The sequence below is a fragment of the Pseudophryne corroboree genome, chromosome 1 (assembly GCF_028390025.1).
Source record: "Pseudophryne corroboree isolate aPseCor3 chromosome 1, aPseCor3.hap2, whole genome shotgun sequence".
Taxonomy (NCBI): Eukaryota; Metazoa; Chordata; class Amphibia; order Anura; family Myobatrachidae; genus Pseudophryne; species Pseudophryne corroboree.
Window position 1 is genome coordinate 1,230,635,651 of NC_086444.1, and position 22,295 is coordinate 1,230,657,945.

A 22,295-nucleotide genomic window follows, 5' to 3' on the forward strand; every position below is an offset into this window, starting at 1 on the left:
TCCCCGGATGCCCGGCAACTTTGCTATCGTGAAACTCCGTCAAAACCGTTGCTCTCAAAAACTCGGGGACAAAAAGACGACCAGCAGGAGTATTACCAGGAGCTTGATGTTGAAGCTGCTTCAACTGGGTAAATAAATCCTGTGTGAGGCCTGCCCGAATGACTGAAGACGGAAGTATGGGAGTAACAGGACTGTTGTCTTGAACTGGAAGAAAACTGCGTGACAGGGCATCTGCCTTGGTATTCTTGGAACCTGGCCTGAAGGTGATAATGAACTTGAAACGAGTAAAAAATAAAGCCCAACGAGCTTGCCGGGCATTCAGCCGTTTAGCTGATTCAATGTACTGAAGATTTTTGTGATCAGTCAAAACTGAAATGGTATGAGTGGCTCCTTCAAGCCAATGTCTCCACTCTTCGAAAGCCCATTTAATAGCCAGTAATTCCCGGTTACCAACATCGTAGTTGGATTCAGCAGATGAGAATTTCCTGGACATAAAGGCACAAGGATGTAATTCTAGGGAATCCGGATCCTTCTGAGACAGGATAGCCCCTACTCCAACCTCCGAGGCATCGACCTCAACAATGAAAGGCAATTCTGGGTTGGGATGTCTGAGGACAGGGGCTGAGACAAAGGCTTGTTTCAAGGCCTGAAAAGATAACTCCGCTTCACGTGACCAGTTGGTAGGATCTGCTCCCTTTTTAGTCAGTGCCACAATGGGAGCAACTAGGTCAGAGAAAGAGTGAATAAATCTTCTATAGTAATTCGCAAACCCTAAAAAGCGCTGAATTGCTTTTAAATTGGTGGGTTGCGCCCAACTAAGGATGGCTTGGAGCTTCTTTGGTTCCATACAGAATCCCCGAGGGGAAATAATGTACCCTAAAAAGGATACCTCCGTGACATGAAATTCACACTTCTCCAGCTTGGCATATAGGTGATTTTCACGTAATTTTTTTAGAACCTGACGCACCTGGGTAACATGTTGTTCAATAGAGTCAGAATATATCAAAATATCGTCTAAGTAGACTACAACGAATCTTCCAAGAAATTCACGGAGCACATCGTTAATGAGATCCTGGAAAACTGCCGGAGCGTTGGACAGGCCGAATGGCATAACCAGATACTCATAGTGGCCTGACTGAGTACTGAATGCCGTTTTCCACTCATCCCCTGACTTGATTCTGATGAGGTTATATGCTCCTCTTAGGTCAATCTTAGAAAAAATCACAGCCGAACGTAGCTGATCAAAGAGGACAGAAATCAGCGGCAAAGGGTAAGTATTCTTTACTGAGATTTTATTCAAGGCTCTAAAGTCAATGCAAGGTCTGAGTGATCCATCCTTCTTCTCCACGAAGAAGAAGCCTGCACTTAAAGGGGATTTAGATGGCCTGATAAATCCTTTCCCTAGGCTTTCTTTAACATACTCATTCATGGCCACAGTTTCAGGTCCGGACAATGCATATAACCTTCCCTTAGGCAAAGTGGCACCAGGAATTAACTCAATAGCACAATCATAAGGCCTATGGGGAGGCAGAATATCCGCATTGCCCTTGGAAAATACATCAACAAAATCCTGGTATTCCACAGGAATGGGTGCGGGAATGACAGCAGCAATTCTGATGGGAAGCGTAATACATTCTTTATTACAGATGGTACCCCATTGTAAGATCTCCCCCAACTGCCAATCAATGATGGGATTATGAAAGGCCAGCCAAGGGTGACCCAGAACCACAGGAACTGCTGGGCAATGGGTAAGGAAAAACTCAATCTTTTCAGAATGCAGAGCTCCTACCGAAAGAAGAACAGAAGGTGTACAGAGAGAAATAACCCCATTGGACAAGGGACTCCCATCTAAACCATGCATGGTGATACACCTACCCAAGGCTAACTGAGGAATACCTAAGGCCTTGGCCCATGTTAAATCCATAAAGTTCCCTGCAGCTCCACTGTCCACAAAAGCCGAGACCGAGGAACAGAGGCTGCCAAAGGAAACTTTAGCTGGAACTAACAGTGAATTATTTGAGGAGATAAGCTGTAAACCAAAGTGAACCCCCTCACAACTCACTTGGTCGAGGCGTTTCCCGACTTGTTCGGACAACTACGGGCAAAATGTCCCTTACCCCCACAGTATAAACAAAGACCAGAATTTTGCCTTCTGGTTCTTTCTTCAGGAGACAGTTTGGAGAGGCCTATCTGCATGGGCTCCTCTATGTCCACAGGAATGGAAAAAACACAAGGAGTAGACCCGACAGATGCTCCTTTTTCAGCCCTCCGCTCCCTGAGACGACGATCAATCTTAATAGAGAGCTCCATGAGTTTATCGAGAGTCTCAGGAGCGGGATACTGAAGGAGACTGTCTTTTATAGACTCAGATAAGCCGAGGCGAAACTGACTGCGCAGGGCTGGGTCATTCCATCCACAGTCGTTCGACCAACGGCGAAACTCCGTACAATAAATCTCTGCGGGATTCCTACCCTGTCTGAGAGCACGCAACTGACTCTCGGCGGATGCCTCTCTATCAGGGTCGTCATACAAAAGCCCTAAGGACCCCAGAAAGGCGTCTACAGACAATAAAGCTGGATCGTCTGTCTTTAAACCAAAAGCCCAGGTCTGAGGATCCCCCTGTAGCAGAGAAATAATAATTCCTACCCGCTGAGATTCCGTACCTGAGGAGACTGGTCTTAAACGAAAATACAGTTTACAAGACTCTTTAAAATTAAAAAACTGCTTTCTATCCCCAGAAAAACGGTCAGGCAGATGCATTTTTGGTTCAGGAATGACCCTCGGGGAAGTCCGTAACAGATCTTCCTGTGACCTCACCCGAAGGGACAGATCCTGAACCATCTGAGTAAGCTCTTGAATCTGGCTAACTAAAAGCTGGCCCGGATTTGGCCCAACACCGGTGGGATTCATGAGGCTGACAATTCTCCCAACTGAATAAGGGAAAAAATTAACTCCTGTTAATTTTAAATTTTAGTATGGCCGGTGTTAATGTTATGATTCCCGTACTCCAGACCAGATGAGATCTTATGGCAGAGGTCTGAGTACTGGAAAGATATGCTGGTTACGGGAACAGGGAAGCCTAGTAACCCCTGGCGCCCTAACTCCGTTGTCTCGCCCGTGTTATCAGAAATCCCCTGCGAGACTATGGTTGCTTGAGCCCATGGCAGCCGCGTTCGAAGGGCGGATTATGTCTGCCCAACCCCGATGCCCCCTCAGGTCTTAATGGGAGACAAAGGGAAATCCGAGACAGGGTGATAACAAGGGGCCCTCTGACTAAGCAACCAGGCCAGGGGTTACAAGCTATCTAACTTAACCAAAAGTATGTGCGGACAAACCGCCAGGGAAAAGGACAACCAAAAATCCACTGATCCGTAACTCCTATCCAGCACCGCTGGATACCAGAGTGGACTTGTGGGAGCGGAATCCTCCGCAAAAGCTCCGGAACACAATAAAACTAAATAATAAATAGTAAGCGGTCAAGCCGCAACACACGGCTACGCCGCGACTCACAAACACCACAGGATGTTAAAGGTGCACGGTAGGACTCCAGGAATAGATGACAAATTCCGAGTACTGGATCACTGAGGACAGGAACAACCGAATAGAGCAGGACTGGAAACTCTCTGTAACTGACACAGCCAACAGGAAGCTAACACCGGCGTCTGTGAGAAGTCCTGAGAGTGCTTTTATTAGGAAACCCTCCAATCCGGATCCAGACAGGGTAATCATAATTATGCCGTGCAGCTGCATGCTGCACGGCCAGGATACAATTTGACCTGATTAATTAGACCTAGCAACGGGGAACGCGGTCCGACAGTGGCGTCCCCGTTGCTATGGTCTAAGCGGCTCCGTGCGCCCGGCGTCTAGCGTTGCTAGGGAGCCGGCGGCTGTCTGCCTGCGGCGTCCCTAGTTGCTAGGCGCCGGGCCGCACTGACGGGCGGACCCTCAGCGCCTAACAAATATTTGGTCTTATGCCCATGCATCACAATCACTTTCTTTTTATCACAAGTAAGAGCTGCAGCCAGTGGTGGCTGTCTAACACAAACAACATCATCAACATCCTCATCCTCAGATAGTAGTAGTACACACATATCCCCTTCATCCTGTTCCACTTCCACACAAACATCCTCAATTTCTATTATGTCCTTTTCACCATCTTTACTTGTACTGCTCCCCACATTTGCAAATGGTGGAAGGAGGCAAAAGAGGCTTCTCTGTGAGGACAGTGTGAGAAATGTCAGACTCACATATAGTGAACACCGCTACACTCTTCTCAGGAATGTGTGACTGTTCTGAACACACAGTTGGTACTTCTGCCTTAGTGGCTAAAATCATCATGAGAGGCAAAAGAAGATGCCTCGTTGACAATTGCAGAACCACCATTATAAATAAAGGCCTAGGCCTGAGTCTTTGCTTGCTAATCTGTGTGGTGAATGGCATGTTGGCAATTTTATGTTTTACTGCACTAAACTTTCCCTTTATTAGCGGTGTTTTTGTCTTTACCACTGTAAAATATATATAGTTGGGTTTTTTTTCAGATGCCCTGACTTAAACGCTGTATGCTTTAGTAGATGACATTGAAGTACCTGTGCAGTGCTAGTATTTGGTTGCTGCTCCTGCTCTTTTCTCAATTGGTCATTATCCATATCGATGAACACACAAATTCTCAAATGACAGCGCACACTATGGAGTATCACTTATATGTATGCGAACAAATGCAGTGGGGTACAATACACAGAAGAAGCAGTGCAAATAATAGAACTATACATATATATATATATATATATATATATATATATATATACTGTGTGTGTGTGTATATATATATATATATATACTGTGTGTATATATATATATATATATATAAATATATACACTGCATATATATATATATATATATATATATATACATTTTATTACTTTTTTCTGCAAATAACAGCTCACACTGGCCCTCATTCCGAGTTGTTCGCTCGTTAGCTGCTTTTAGCAGCATTGCACACTCTAAGCCGCCACCCTCTGGGAGTGAATCTTAGCTTAGCAGAATAGCGAACGAAAGATTCGCAAAATAGCGAATAGAAATTTCTTAGCAGTTTCTGAGTAGCTACAGACCTACTCACAAATAGCGATCAGTTCAGGCCGTTTCGTTCCTGGTTTGACGTCACACACACGCCCAGCGTCCGGCCAACCACTCCCCCGTTTCTCCAGACACTCCCGCGTTTTTGCCTGACACGCCTGCATTTTTCCGCACACTCCCAGAAAACGGCCAGTTTCCGCCCAGAAACACCCACTTCCTGTTAATCACACTACGATCACTTCAACGATGAAAAAATCTTCGTTCGGACGTGAGTAAATCTACTAAGTTTTGAGCAAAAATACTTAGCGCATGCGCACTGCGTACCATGCGCATGCACATTTTTGCCTTAGTCGCTCCGTAGCGAAAATCGGCAACGAGCGAACAACTCGGAATGACCCCCACTGTGGGGTATCACAGCGCTTATATGTATGCAAACAAATGCAGTGGGTTACAGCACACACAACAACTTGTACAAAACAAAATTCACAAATGACACTGCAGAGTCACACTGCTTATATTTGGAGAGGATAGACACAGCACAGCAGTAGCCACTGACTGGAGCATATTCACACAGTACAATGGAGACAGCACAGCCCAGCAGCCACTGACTGGACTGCATGGACACAGTACAATGGAGACAGCACAACACAGCAGCCACTGTCTGAAGTGTATGGCTGAACACAGTACAATGGACACATCACAGCCCAGCAGCCACTGACTAGAGTGTATGGATGCACACAGCACAATGGACACAGCACAGCAGCGTGGACTGTGAGAAAGTCACAGCCATGGGGTTCTCATATAGAATCCAAAGCCCTTGAGAATCTGACAACATGATGATGACATTTTGCCTCAATTTGGAATCCGAGCAAGGTGGAAAAACCTGAGCTGCCACTTGGATTCCCTCACATTGGCAAAGCTCAAGTGGGCTTGGCTCTCTGAGATCCGAGTCCATCAACAAACCAAGCACTTCAGCGACAGGAACTAACATTTTTGTGGCTGAACTGCTTGGTTTGTTTGGGCCCCCACAAACCAATTATTTGGAAAGACTACCTCCAATCGCTAATGAGGATGTTGGCGGAGGAGATTGTATAGGCTGGTCCAAACTGCTTGTAGCTAACACTAGACAGCTTGTTATTATTTTACAAATTATTATTACAAATAATCCCACGCCCAAGAGGTGGCTTTTTGGTCTTATGTCCAGGCATTACAATGCCTTTCCTTTTATCATGGTCTAGAACTGCTGCCACAGGTGGATGACTTACACAAACAACATTTTTATCTTCTTCAAAATCTTATCTCATTAGCGTCACAAGGTACACAAATATTCCCCTCAACATTGCACTTCCATACAAGCTTCCTCAATTTCTATTATGTCATCATCACCATCTTTACTTGTACTGTGCATACCCACATCTGCAGGGGGTGCACCCCGGCTGGCCTTTACACTGATAGCGCCACCCTGGCTGCGCCTTACATGGTAGCTACACCCCAGCTGTGCCTTACATCGATAGATACACCACAGCTGTGCCTTACATCGATAGATACACCACAGCTGTGCCTTACACTGATAGCTACATCCCAGCTGGACCTTACACTAGACAACAGGCACACGATGCAATGTCAGCAACGATTTCCCTTGAACTCCCAGGGAAAATATATTTTGCATGCACACTGTGCAACCTTGCAAAATACCAAATATATATAGTCAGTGGCCACATCCAGGAGTATGCTGTCGTTGACAATATCTTCAGAGTTGGCTGCATGTGGGGCCGACCAGAAGACTTCACTGATGACTGAGGGGGCATACAAATAGAGCATAAACACTTGATGATTTCCAATCTGTCGGAATTGGGCAAATTGTTCCAAATATCATCTAGTGTGTACCCAGGTATACACTGATAAATGCACCACACCTACTAGTGGCTGTTACGGATTTATGGGACTTTTGGATTTATTGTTTTTTTGTACACTACTGGATTTATAATCAAGCAATATAATTACTGTATTTGTAAAATTATTTTTATTGTTCTTTCACCTATGCTTTAGAATGTCATATTGGTAGAACAAGATTCTGAAATCAATGAGTTTTGTTACAGGATGTGGTGGACAGGAATTGCGGCTCTCCCGGAAACCCATCTTCTCGTACAGCCGGCAAGCATCATACTGAGACAGCGAGGTTTCCAGAATCACCGCCTCACAGTCTCTCTGCTTGGCAAAGTCAATGACCGTCTGGCACAAGGCTTTCGCAATCCCTTTTCCTCTGTGTCTCCTTGGAACTGACAACCTCTTAAGCTCCACTTGCCTGTCTCCGCCGGGGTGATGGGGTGGGACAGCGGCCACCGTCCCTACCACCTCCCCGGCTGATTCCGCCACCCAAAAACAATAACCGTCCCGCTGAAGGTAGTATTTCCGGATGTCCAACATGTCATCCTGCAGGCTCTGCTGGACATAGGAAGAGTAGATATATCTACAGAGGAGCCATAGCAAAGCTACAGTAGCAATAACTGCTACAACAGCGACGGTAAGTGATCCCGTGGTCTGGAGCAGAACCAGGAACGTGAGGAGCTGAAGGACCCAAATGTGGGGTAGACTAAGTGCATGGTGGAAGGCTGTGCCACTGTGTTCTTTAATGCCACAAGTAAAGATCTCTCGGACCACCTCATAGTCCGAGTCCTTATACAGTCTGATGCTGCATGACATCTTGTTGTCCTGTGGGTAAGAAAAAGAGATTCTGTTACTCTATAGACCATCCTACATTGATGCAACAACAATGGAAATATAGAATACAGTATGTAAGTACAAGGTTAGTGCTGATTGCTTGTATCCAAAATAATGTTCTTATTCCATTAATGCCAGCTGCAGCGCCATTTAGAAGCCTGCTGCCATACAGTCTGCGGATCTCAGACATTCTAAAGTCTTTATAAGGACAGGGTCACTTGCAGAAATGTTGACCCTATAAATAGCTTGTGAGAATTAGGCTACTTGCCACCAACAGTAGCAGCCCCAACTGATACGTCCTACTTTGACCACGCGTTTCGTGAATATCCCAACAAGTCACAGCAGGAATGCATATAGAAAGTAATAACTATTCTAGAAATGTGTGCTCTAAATATGCTAAGTTGGACAAAACAAATCTGCCCTTGTTGGTGGCCACTCACAGGGTGTTTGATGATATTATGGTATCAGGCCAGGGAAGGCATGGCGTAGCTGGAGAACCTGAGCGGGAATGAAGAGCAGTCCCATAACAGAGGTTCCAGTGCACCCTCATGTACATGTTGCAGCATGCCGTTTTAGGCACCCCGATAGCTATAAGTAAGGGCCCTGCACTCTGTGTACACCCCAAGTTGCGGCTCTGAGACATGTTTTTGAGAACTGCCAGTTGCTGACATCTTGTGTGGACGTTTGCCTCCTGCCTGGAACACTGTGTGGTAAGATGAAGATTTTGGAGAGTGACCTGGCGATTGTTTAATTTACCATTTAGTATCATAGTGTTACCTTAACACATAACAGAGATACAGTTGTATATTCCCTATGGTCTTGTATGTGCAACTCTGAGCCCTGAGGGTACCTTGGGTTATGTAGGGAGACCCAACTCTAACACTCAGGTACCTCCCACACGGTATGACCACAATATGAGACACCGTTGTGCCTGTGTTCGCAGCTTCTCCAGCAATCAGGTGATACGGAGGGACACATTTAATGGATCCTCACAGGAGTACAATACCGCCCACAGTACACTTTGTAGGAGTTTTGTAGATGGCAGTGGACATAAAGCTTTTAGTGGTACCCAGCCACATGTTCTCCCAAGCCACCTCATCTGGTGATAGGCCAAGGTGGCTTACCCAGTCTGCTTCATGGTAATTCTGTGAGGGAAGGGCAGCATCAAGGAGAAGACCATAGGGTTGGGAAATCTTACCCCTGATCCTAGGTTGATGTCTGCAAATAATCCTAAATGTGGTGGACACATTATATATTGGGGAGGAAAATGTAATGTACGCAATGACACAGAGAGGATGCTCTAGGTCTATAGACTTTGGGATTATACAAGCTGCATCGAGATCACCAGACAACAGCTACTAGAGGGCCGGATCATTTGAAAGAGGCGATCCCCCCATCCATTTGTGGGTGGTCTTGAATGTATAACAGCTTGGGTGAGATCTTCCCTCATCCCTAGACGTCATTATTTCTCTTCTTTGTAGGGATCACAGACATCATCAGAATTAATGTCCATCATCCCGGGTGGGGTCAGAGCAATGTCTCAAATACGTTAGCTCAATTTCCAGTGACCACCAGATGCGCTGAACAAGGGGTCTATTCATGAAGCAGTGAAAAGTGTGGAGAAGTGAGCCAGTGGAGAAGTTGCCCATGGCAACCAATCAGCATTGAAGTCAACATTTATAATTTGCATACTATACAATTGTACAGAGCAGCTGATTGGTTGCCATGGGCAACTCCCCCACAGGATCACTTCTCCACACTCTTCACTGCTTCATGAATAGACACCTAATTATCCTGTCACTCAACCTGAGACAGTGGTCAAATAGAAATGAGATTCTGACACATTGATCTGACCTGTGTGACGGGTTCTGTCTGTGTGACAGGGAAATGTTGGCTATATACTAATTTGTCAGAATATTTGAATACGGTTTTGTACTAAGACCGGGGTACCAACACATAAATATCTCATGGACGTACACCTTGGTGTCCTTAAATAAGCCTCTGTATGTGAATTGAGTATACAGTACAGCAGAGCTATTCAACTGACTGCCTGCAAACCACTGCAAACTGGGCCACGACCTGTTACACTGATCACAGGTACGTGCAGCAGCCAATAAAATTCAGGCTGAAGCTGCGGCTGTTCCTGTTGGCTGTCTCATATGTCAGCAATAGCCAAAAAGAATCAGGTTGATTCTTACTGGCTGAGGCTGTCACATGTAACACCCTCTGTTGCCCAGCGACAGTGTTCCTGGTGTGTGGGTGCATCGGTGGTATCATGGAGCGAATTGACAGTGTGTGACCATGGGACACAATGAGCGACATCTCAGTGGACACTGCGGCATGTGGCAATCTCCGTACTCAGCCAGGGCTGCAGTGCACTCTCCGGCCCGGTAATGGTACACATTTCACATCATCCTAATGTTAATGAGGGGTAGAACTGTGTGGTATAATGTGAATGAGGAGCGCTACTCAGTCTTCACACACTCAACTAAAAAGCCCTTGTCCATTCCTTTCCCATTTACATCTCTGACCTCGTCTTCTTTTAGACTCCCACCCAACCTCTTCACTCCACAAATGCACACCGCCTCTCCTGCTTACTGATTACCTCCTCCCACTCCTATCTCCAAGATTTTGCTTGTGCTGCTCCTTACCTCTGGAATTCTCTCTCTCTCCCCATCAGACTCTCCACCTCTCTACAAAACTTCAAATGGGCTCTGAAGACCCACGTCTTCACCAAACCCAGCCAAATCTCATCCTAACCCTCTGTTCCACGCTCTATGTACCCCATCTGTGTCACCCCTGTCTATCTGCCCCTCCCCTTTAGAATGTAAGCTTTCACGAGCAGGGTCCTCTCCCTCATGTGCTTTTACATCTCTTACTTAGACTATCTTCTACTCAATACTCCCTACAATTACACCTAACCCTCGGTGTCTGCCACCTTATGCTTATTTCATTGTAAAGACCACTGATGGAGTAATGTTTATATATCATGTACTTGTCCTGCATTGTCTTGTACTGTAAGTTGATGTCTTCTTGTTTTGCTTATTTGTTTATGTACCTTGTTAGGTGCCGCGGAACCTTAGTGGCACCATACAAATAAATAAATAAATACATAAATAAATAAATAATAATAATACTGTGTAGCATAATGTGGATGTGACACAGTGGCGTAACTAGAAATTTTTCTCCCCCAAGCCAAAAAATTCTTCGGCGCCCCCCCCCCCCCCCCATAATTGGAAGTAGTAAAGGGACAAATATGTGCGCCGCCAAAAGGGTGTGTGGCTTCATTGAAATGGGCGTGGCTTCGTATAAAGGGGCGTGGTATTGCAGGAAAAGACTACCTTATACCCCAGTTTTGCAACCTGCACGCCCAGACGTTAGCCACCACGGGAAAGAAAAATAATCCTGATTCATGCCCCTTACATTATTTGTCATTTTTCCTCCTTATAGTAATGCCCAGTATACATTATTCCACATACTGCAATGGCCTTAGCCATTATGCCACACACAATAATGCACATGACACAATATGCACACACTGTAATGCCCCCGACACATTATGCCACACACCGTAATGCCCCCGACACATTATGCCACACACCGTAATGCCTGTGACACATTATGCCACACACCGTAATGCCTGTGACACATGACGACAGGAATCGCAATGCCCGTTATACATTATGCTACACACTGCAATGCCCCGGATACATTATAGCACATACAATGTCTGTGACACATTATGACACACACCGCAATGATCCTGAGACATTATACCACATACCACAATGATCGTGATATAGTATACAACACACCGTAATGCCTGACACATTATGACACACACCGCAATGTCCGTGATACATTATGCCACACACCGTAATGCCCATTACACATTAAGTTCTACAGTAAGGCTTCTAATTACTTTTAAATTACCTGCTCGTTTTCAGGGGTTTCATGCTCTTGGTTCCATGCACGGTGCCAGGGGTTTTCATGCTCAGGGTGTCATGCTCATTGCCAGGGGTTTCATGCACTGGGTGTCATGCTCGTTGCTAGGGGGTAGTGCTTGTTGGTAGGGCCGTGCTCCCAGTGCCACATATGCCCCCAGTGCCAGATATTCCCCCACAGTGCCAGGTACATGCCCCCAGTGCCAAATATACCCCCCCAGTGCCACATATGCCCCCAGTGCCAGATATTCCCCCACAGTGCCAGGTATATGCCCCCAGTGCCAGATATTCCCCCACAGTGTCACATATGCCCCCTCAGTGCCTGCTCCCCCCAGTGCCAGATATTCCCCCACAGTGCCCGGTATTTGCCCCCAGTGCCAGATATTCCCCCACAGTGCCACATATGCCCCCTCAGTGCCTGTTCCCCCCAGTGCCAGATATTCCCCCACAGTGCCAGGTATATGCCCCCAGTGCCAGATATTCCCCCACAGTGCCAGGTATATGCCCCCAGTGCCAGATATTCCCCCACAGTGCCACATAAGCCCCCTCAGTGCCTGCTCCCCCCAGTGCCAGATATTCCCCCACAGTGCCAGGTATATGCCCCCAGTGCCAGATATTCCCCCACAGTGTCACATAAGCCCCCTCAGTGCCTGCTCCCCCCAGTGCCAGATATTGCCCCACAGTGCCAGGTATATGCCCCCCAGTGCCAGATATTCCTCCACACAGTGCCAGGTATATGCCCCCAGTGCCAGATATTCCCCCACAGTGCCACCAGGTACATGCCCTCAGTGCCAGATATTCCCCCACAGTGCCTGCTCCCCTATTCCCCCCCCCCGCTCCTTTGTGTTGGAGGGACACAGAGGGCACAGCGCGCGCCTCTCCCGTGTCCTTCCTGGCTCTCCTGCAGGTCTAATAAAGGAAGTGCCAGTTCGTGAGCCAATCAGAGCTCACGAACGGCACTTCCTTTATTAGACCGGCCGGAGAGCCAGGAGGGACAGAGGAGAGGCGCGCGCGGTGCCCTCCGTGTCCCTCCAACACAGCAGCGGAGGGAAGGAGACCGCAGATTGACATGCGGACGCTCGTCCGCATGTCAATCTGTTCTAAGTCAGTGGCGCCCCCGCAGCCCCTCGCCCCCAAGCCACCGCGAGGACTGCGGGGGCAGTAGTTACGCCACTGATGTGACACTACTGTGCAGCATAATGTGAACAAGGGGCACGACTGTGTGGCATAAAATGTATAAGGGGCATGACTGTGTGGCATAATGTGAATAAGTGTCACTGTTATATGGCATAATGTGAATAAGTGGCACTACTGTCTGGCATAATGTGAATAAGTGGCACTACTGTGTGGCATAATGTGTATAAGGGGAACTACTTTGTGGCATAATGTGAATGGGTGTCACTAATGTGTGGCATAATATGAATAAGTGTCACTATTGTGTGGCATAATGAGAATAAGTGTCACTACTGTGTGGCATAATGTGAAAAAGGAGCACTACTGTGTTGTATATTCTGAATAACTGGCACAGCTCGGTGGCATAATGTGAATAAGGGGCTCTAGTGTGGCAAAATATTAATAAGAAGCACTACTGAGTATCATAACATGAATAAATTGCTCTACTGTGTGGCATAATGTGTATAAGGGGCTCTACTATCAGTAGCTACTGTGCATGGGGACATGTGTGACAGGCTGGCGGGTATGGGGATATGTGTGACAGGCTGGCATGCATGGGGATGTGAGTTACAGGCCATTGAGCAAGGGGATGTGTGTTACAGGCCAGTGAGCATGGGGATGTGTGTTACAGGCCAGTGAGCATGGGGATGTGTGTTACAGGCCAGTGAGCATGGGGATGTGTGTTACAGGCCAGTGAGCATGGGGATGTGTGTGACAGGCCGTTGAGCATGGAGATGTGTGTGACAGGCCAGTGAGCATGGAGATGTGTGTTACAGGCCAGTGAGCATGGGGATGTGTGTGACAGGCCGTTGAGCATGGAGATGTGTGTGACAGGCCAGTGAGCATGGAGATGTGTGTTACAGGCCGGTGAGCATGGGGATGTGTTTGACAGGCCAGTGAGAATGGGGATGTGTGTGACAGGCCTGTGAGCATGGGGATGTGTGTGACAGGCCAGTGAGAATGGGTATGTGTGTGACAGGCCAGTGAGCATGGGGATGTGTGTGACAGGCTTGTGAGAATAGGGAGGTGTGTTATAGGCCAGTGAGCATGGGGATGTGTGTGACAGGCCGGTGAGCATGGGGATGTGTGTTACAGGCCAGTGAGCATGGGGATGTGTGTGACAGGCCGGTGAGCATGGGGATGTGTGTGACAGGCTGAACATGGGGATGTGTGTGATAGGCAGAGCATGGGGATGTGTGTTACAGGCCAGTGAGCATGGGGATGTGTGTGACAGGCCGGTGAGCATGGGGATGTGTGTGACAGGCTGAACATGGGGATGTGTGTGATAGGCAGAGCATGGGGATGTGTGTTACAGGCCAGTGAGCATGGGGATGTGTGTGACAGGCTGAACATGGGGATGTGTGTGATAGGCAGTGCATGGGGAGGTGTGTTACAGGCCAGTAAGCATGGGGATGTGTGTTACAGGCCGGTGAGCATGGGGATGTGTGTTACAGGCCGGTGAGCATGGGGATGTGTGTTACAGGCCGGTGAGCATGGGGATGTGTGTGACAGGCTGGTGAGCATGGGGATGTGTGTTACAGGCCGGTGAGCATGGAGATGTGTGTTACAGGCCGGTGAGCATGGGGATGTGTGTTACAGGCCAGTGAGCATGGGGATGTGTGTGACAGGCCGGTGAGCATGGGGAGGTGTGCTACAGGCCAGTGAGCATGGGGATGTGTGTTATAGGCCGGTGAGCATGGGGATGTGTGTGACAGGCCGGTGAGCATGGGGAGGTGTGTTACAGGCCAGTGAGCATGGGGATGTGTGTGACAGGCCGGTGAGTATGGGGATGTGTGTGACAGGCCGGTGAGTATGGGGATGTGTGTGACAGGCCTGTGAGCATGGGGATGTGTGTTGTAGGCCGGTGAGAATGGGGATGTGTGTGACAGGCCAGTGAGCATGGGGATGTGTGAGACAGGCCAGTGAGCATGGGGATGTGTGTTATAGGCCGGTGAGCATGGGGATGTGTGTGACAGGCCGGTGAGCATGGGGATGTATGTTATTGGCCGGTGAGCATGGGGATGTGGGTGACAGGCCGGTGAGCATGGGGATGTGTGTGACAGGCTGGTGAGCATGGGGATGTGTGTTACAGGCCGGTGAGCATGGGGATGTGTGTTACAGGCCGGTGAGCATGGGGATGTGTGTTACAGGCCAGTGAGCATGGGGATGTGTGTGACAGGCCGGTGAGCATGGGGAGGTGTGCTATAGGCCAGTGAGCATGGGGATGTGTGTTATAGGCCGGTGAGCATGGGGATGTGTGTGACAGGCCGGTGAGCATGGGGAGGTGTGTTACAGGCCAGTGAGCATGGGGATGTGTGTGACAGGCCGGTGAGTATGGGGATGTGTGTTACAGGCCGGTGAGCATGGGGATGTGTGTGACAGGCCAGTGAGCATGGGGATGTGTGAGACAGGCCGGTGAGCATGGGGATGTGTATGACAGGTCGGTGAGCATGGGGATGTGTGTTAGAGGCCAGTGAGCATGGGGATGTGTGTGACAGGCCAGTGAGCATGGGGATGTGTGTGACAGGCCGGTGAGCATGGGGATGTGTGTTACAGGCCGGTGAGCATGGGGATGTGTATGACAGGTCGGTGAGCATGGGGATGTGTGTGACAGGCCAGTGAGCATGGGGATGTGTGTGACAGGCCGGTGAGCATGGGGATGTGTGTGACAGGCCGGTGAGCATGGGGAGGTGTGCTACAGGCCCGTGAGCATGGGGATGTGTGTTATAGGCCGGTGAGCATGGGGATGTGTGTGACAGGCCGGTGAGCATGGGGAGGTGTGTTACAGGCCAGTGAGCATGGGGATGTGTGTTACAGGCCGGTGAGCATGGGGATGTGTGTGACAGGCCTGTGAGCATGGGGATGTGTGTTACAGGCCGGTGAGCATGGGGATGTGTGTGACAGGCCTGTGAGCATGGGGATGTGTGTGACAGGCCAGTGAGCATGGGGATGTGTGTGACAGGCCGGTGAGCATGGGGATGAGTGTGACAGGCCAGTGAGAATGGGGATGTGTGTGACAGGCCAGTGAGCATGGGGATGTGTGTGACAGGCCAGTGAGAATGGGGATGTGTGTGACAGGCCAGTGAGCATGGGGATGTGTGTTACAGGCCAGTGAGCATGGGGATGTGTGTGACAGGCCAGTGAGCAAGGGGATGTGTGTGACAGGCCGGTGAGTATGGGGATGTGTGTGACAGGCCAGTGAGCATGGGGATGTGTGTGACAGGCTGGTGAGCATGGGGATGTGTGTGACAGGCTTGTGAGAATAGGGAGGTGTGTTATCAGGCCAGTGAGCATGGGGATGTGTGTGACAGGCCAGTGAGCATGGGGATGTGTGTGACAGGCCTGTGAGCATGGGGATGTGTGTTACAGGCCGGTGAGCATGGGGAGGTGTGTTACAGGCCAGTGAGCATGGGGATGTGTGTTACAGGCCAGTGAGCATGGGGATGTGTGTTATAGGCCAGTGAGCATGGGGAGGTGTGTTACAGGCCAGTGAGCATGGGGATGTGTGTTACAGGACGGTGAGCATGGGGATGTGGGTGACAGGCCGGTGAGCATGGGGATGTGTGTAATAGGCCGGTGAGCATGGGGATGTGGGTGACAGGCCAGTGAGCATGGGGATGTGTGTGACAGGCCGGTGAGTATGGGGATGTGTGTGACAGGCCGGTGAGTATGGGGATGTGTGTGACAGGCCAGTGAGCATGGGGATGTGTGAGACAGGCCAGTGAGCATGGGGATGTGTGTTACAGGCCGGTGAGCATGGGGATGTGGGTGACAGGCCGGTGAGCATGGAGATGTGTGTTACAGGCCAGTGAGCATGGAGATGTGTGTTACAGGCCAGTGAGCATGGGGATGTGTGTGACAGGCCGGTGAGCATGGGGATGTGTGTGACAGGCCTGTGAGCATGGGGATGTGTGTTACAGGCCGGTGAGCATGGGGATGAGTATGACAGGTCGGTGAGCATGGGGATGTGTGTGACAGGCCTGTGAGCATGGGGATGTGTGTTACAGGCCGGTGAGCATGGGGATGAGTATGACAGGTCGGTGAGCATGGGGATGTGTGTTATAGGTCAATTTACTTTTTAATGCCTAAACAATTATTTTCAGGGTTATTCTATAACTTATATTTAGAGATTTAATTAAAAATCTGCCTTTTTTTATCTGTCACAACAGAAGACTTCTGGCCATATTCTCAGCTGGATTCATACTGGACATAATATTATAGGTACATTTAGCATTTGGTAAAACTGCTGCTTTACATCCAGGGGCTAAAATGAGAAAATCTTTATACAAGTCGCCCAGCGGTAAATAAACCATTTTTATTCCATTTTTGTTCATAGGTGGGATTACTATGGATTATTTATTGGTGCAGGGTCATAAACTCTAGTGCTCTAGTGAACAAGACCTTTTCCCATTCTCTATCGCTGTATGTTACCAGGGCTGCCATCAGAAATTGTGGGGCCCGGGACTGACAAAATAGATAGGAACCACTCCCACCCCCTCAAAAAAAAAAAAAGGTTCTGCCAGACTGCCACATTGCCCCACCCGTTGACGTTACAATGGGTGGAGTATTGCAGACCTACAGGAACAATTCACAGAGCTGATGTGCAGGTAAGTCGTGTTTTAAGTCCTCCATGCACATCAACCTGCTGTTGTTGCGCTGCCTGTGCAGCTCTCCAGGTATTGGCCCTCATTCCGAGTTGTTCGCTCGCAAGGCGATTTTAGCAGAGTTACACACGCTAAGCCGCCGCCTACTGGGAGTGAATCTTAGCTTCTTAAAATTGCGAACGATGTATTCGCAATATTGCGATTACAAACTACTTAGCAGTTTCAGAGTAGCTTCAGACTTACTCGGCATCTGCGATCAGTTCAGTGCTTGTCGTTCCAGGTTTGACGTCACAAACACACCCAGCGTTCGCCCAGACACTCACCCGTTGCTCCAGCCACTCCCGCGTTTTTTCCGGAAACGGTAGCGTTTTTATCCACACGCCCATAAAACGCCGTGTTTCCGCCCAGTAACACCCATTTCCTGTCAATCACACTACGATCGCCGGAGCGAAGAAAAAGCCGTGAGTAAAAAAACTATCTTCATAGCAAAATTACTTGGCGCAGTCGCAGTGCGAACATTGCGCATGCGTACTAAGCAGAAAAACGCTGCGATGCGAAGAAAATTAACGAGCGAACGACTCGGAATGAGGGCCATTGTAGGAGCCAGGACTGGGCCCCCCTCTCTATAAGGGCCCGGAACTACAGACCCCACAGGCCCACCCTGTTGGCTGCCATGTATGTTACTATAAATTGTATGCTGTGGGTGTCCGCCCCTCTCACACAGCTTTAGCTACAGCCCTGATGTTCAGTTTGTCTTCATATGTAGATGACTGCAGAAAATATTGCAGCTATATTATGTATAAAATAATATGTCATAGAAGACACCTGGGCTAACTTTTTCAGGTAGGGTCAGACGGGCCCACAGGGGTGCAGGGGATATTCCCAGTAAGCCTCACTGCCTGAGGGCCCCACCCCCTACTCTAGAGGTCAATAACTTGGTGGAGAAGATCATGGATGGACTTTGGTGCTTGGTCTGGAAACGACACCAAAATTAGCCCTCTGCAAATCAAAGTGGGTGATCCTGACACACCACTCTCCATCCTGTTCTTTGCTTATCCTCCCTAAAGGTTGGCCAAGTTCCTCTGTGGTGACTGGCCATACAACTATGGTGTCTGGCTACACCACTTAAACATATGCCCCTACCACTACATTCCTTGGTGGACCCTTCATGCCCCAGTCCAATGCTATTTGCAAGAAAGTGTGAAGTTTGGGGACCTCAGTGGAGTTGTGACTCGTGATCATTTCCTAAAGTTCAGCATCTCTACAGCCAAGTAACATTAATCTAGGCCTCTTCCTTACCATTATGGATTTGTCTGTGCTAGGCCCTAACAGCTCATCATGACTTCATCCCGGTACCCAAGTGACGGAGGAGCAAACTTGGTTTAATTGAGGAGCAATTTTTATTTCGTCCCTTCACAGAGTCATATTTCATGTTGGATACAACGTGGAGGAAATGTAGGTTCTTATAGTGGTGGAATATCATATTGGTAGGCCAGGATTTTGAAATCAAGCAGTTTTCCCAAGATCTCTGGTGGGTAGTACGTGTGTGTTTGTCGGAAGCCCATCTTCTCATACAGAGTCCAGGCCTCATACTGTACAAACGTGGTGTTCAGTACAACCGCCTCACAGCCTCTATTCCGGGCAAAGTCTATGAGTGTCCTGCACAGCCTCTTGGCAATCCCTTTGCCTCTATGTCTTTTGGACACTGAAAGTCGCTTCAGCTCCAAGTATTTTTCTCCACCAGGATAAGAGGAAGGAAGAACGGCCACTGTCCCCACAACCTCACCGGCCAGCTCGGCCACCCAGAAACAGCAACCCTCCCGTTGAAGGTAATATTTCCAGATGTCCAACATGTCATCAGAAAGAGCGAACTTAACATAGGAAGTGTACATAAACTGGGCTCCAAACCAAGTGCAGACTAAGGCAATGGCCGCTGCGAGGATGGACATCGTAACGGACACAAAGTGCAACATAAGACTGGACACAGCCACCAGCAAAAGCCAGATACGTTTCAGTCCCAACAAATGGTGATAAAATTTCGTACTGTGCTCCTCAGTTCCATGAGCAAACAGCTCCCTGGCCGCAACGTAGTCAGAGTCCTTGTATAGTCGGATTAAGTATTCAGACATGTTACCACTCTGCAAAAAAGGGTATAATATCAACATTCAATGTCTGCTCCATGCTATAGGTGCAGAAATAATTCTAATACATCACACAGTGGAAATGTTCCATCACTGGCCAGATGTCATGTCAATTCCCGCACAAATTCACCAGTTACAGCTGCTAATGGTTTGAGCAACAGAATTCAGTTGAGCATACTGTAGATAAAGGAGGTAATGCTCCAACTCTGGGCAATGTGGGCAAATCAGAAATGACATTATGAGACCTATTTATCAATTAATATTTGCGGGATATCCACCAATGTTTTTTCCATGGGATAACCTATAACTATTAATCTAGTGGAAGGGTGATCAGGAACTCAGGATTGCACACTGGTGTAGGGAGAACAGAATTGCACACAGAAGGGTGTCAGGAGCACAGAATTGCACAATGCACACTGGTGGAAGAGTGGTCAGAAACTCAGGAATGTATCACTGGTGGTAGAGGCACAGAAACTTAGCACGGATGGGACTATCAGAAGAGCTACAACTATGTCACATCAGAATGTTTTCAAGCATTGTCAGCAGACCACACATGGGTAGAACAGCTCCCAGCTCCCAAAGAAGAAATTAACGGATCACTCTAGCGATTAGGATAGCAGTTTTGGAATTGTCAGGTCAGAGAGGATTGAATATTGGGGGTCATTCCGAGTTGTTCGCTCGCTATATTTTTCTCGCAACGGAGCGATTAGTCGCTAATGCGCATGCGCAATGTCCGCAGTGCGACTGCGCCAAGTACATTTGCTATGCAGTTAGGTATTTTACTCACGGCATTACGAGGTTTTTTCTTTGTTCTGGTGATCGTAATGTGATTGACAGGAAGTGGGTGTTTCTGGGCGGAAACCGGCCGTTTTATGGGTGTGTGCGAAAAAACGCTACCGTTTCTGGGAAAAACGCGGGAGTGGCTGGAGAAACGGAGGAGTGTCTGGCCGAACGCTGGGAGTGTTTGTGACGTCAAACCAGGAACGAAACTGACTGAACTGATCGCAGTTGCCGAGTAAGTGTGGAGCTACTCAGAAACTGCTAAGAAGTGTCTATTCGCAATTTTGCTAATCTTTCGTTCGCAATTTTGATAAGATAAGATTCACTCCCAGTAGGCGGCGGCTTAGCGTGTGCAAAGCTGCTAAAAGCAGCTTGCGAGCGAACAACTCGGAATGAGGGCCATTATTATCAGGATGTCTGTAACCCAGGATTGTACACTGGTGGTAAGGTGTCAGAACGTAGGATTGCACACTGGTGGAACGGTGATCAGAAACTCAGGATTGTACACTGGTAGAAGGCTGTCAGGAACACAGAATTACACATTAATGGAAGGGTGATCAGGAACTCAGGATCGCACACTGGTGGAAGGGTGGTCAGAAACTCAGGATTGCACACTGGTGGAAGGGTGGTCAGAAACTCAGGATTGCACACTGGTAGAAGGCTGTCAGAAACACAGAATTACACATTAGTGGAAGGGTGATCAGGAACTCAGGATTGCACACTGGTGAAGGGTGGTCAGAAACACAGGATTGCACACTGGTGGAAGGGTGGTCAGAAACACAGGATTGCACACTGGTAGAAGGGTGATCAGGAACTCAGGATTGCACAGTTGCTGGAAGGGTGGTCAGAAACTCAGGATTGCACACTGGTAGAAGGGTGTCAGGTACACAGAATTACACATTAGTAGAAAGGTGATCAGGAACTCAGGATTGCACACTGGTGGAATGGTGGGCAGAAACTCAGGATTGCACACTGGTAGAAGGCTGTCAGAAACACAGAATTACACATTAGTGGAAGGGTGATCAGGAACTCAGGATTGCACACTGGTAGAAGGGTGTCAGGAACACAGAATTACACACTAGTAGAAAGGTGATCAGGAACTCAGGATTGCACACTGGTGGAATGGTGGGCAGAAACTCAGGATTGCACACTGGTAGAAGGCTGTCAGAAACACAAAATTACACATTAGTGGAAGGGTGATCAGGAACTCAGGATTGCACACTGGTGGAAGGGTGGTCAGAAACTCAGGATTGCACACTGGTAGAAGGCTGTCAGAAACACAGAATTACACATTAGTGGAAGGGTGGTCAGAAACACAGGATTGCACACTGGTAGAAGGGTGATCAGGAACTCAGGATTGCACAGTTGGTGGAAGGGTGGTCAGAAACTTAGGATTGCACACTGGTAGAAGGGTGTCAGGTACACAGATTTACACATTAGTAGAAAGGTGATCAGGAACTCAGGATTGCACACTGGTGGAATGGTGGGCAGAAACTCAGGATTGCACACTGGTAGAAGGCTGTCAGAAACACAGAATTACACATTAGTAGAAAGGTGATCAGGAACTCAGGATTGCACACTGGTGGAATGGTGGGCAGAAACTCAGGATTGCACACTGGTAGAAGGCTGTCAGAAACACAGAATTACACATTAGTGGAAGGGTGATCAGGAACTCAGGATTGCACACTGGTAGAAGGGTGTCAGGAACACAGAATTACACACTAGTAGAAAGGTGATCAGGAACTCAGGATTGCACACTGGTGGAATGGTGGGCAGAAACTCAGGATTGCACACTGGTAGAAGGCTGTCAGAAACACAAAATTACACATTAGTGGAAGGGTGATCAGGAACTCAGGAT

The 22,295-nt window shown here is 48.3% G+C and overlaps 1 protein-coding gene across 3 annotated transcripts in view; it reads right to left on the reverse strand.

Annotated features, from left to right (window-relative positions):
* Positions 1–22,295, reverse strand: part of LOC134931597 (putative N-acetyltransferase 8B) — a 57,659-nt gene that overhangs the window by 18,131 nt on the left and 17,233 nt on the right. Inside the window, exon 2 of one of the 3 annotated variants that reach the window (XM_063925429.1) lies at positions 5,585–7,786. The exons of 1 other annotated variant lie outside the window; for it this stretch is intronic. In XM_063925429.1, coding sequence (XP_063781499.1) covers positions 7,109–7,777 — 669 coding nt within the window. In that variant the 5' untranslated portion in view covers positions 7,778–7,786 and the 3' untranslated portion in view covers positions 5,585–7,108. Of the gene's footprint in view, positions 1–5,584; positions 7,787–18,877; positions 19,655–22,295 lie in introns of those variants that run through there. One more of the 3 variants, XM_063925430.1, reaches the window with a different exon arrangement.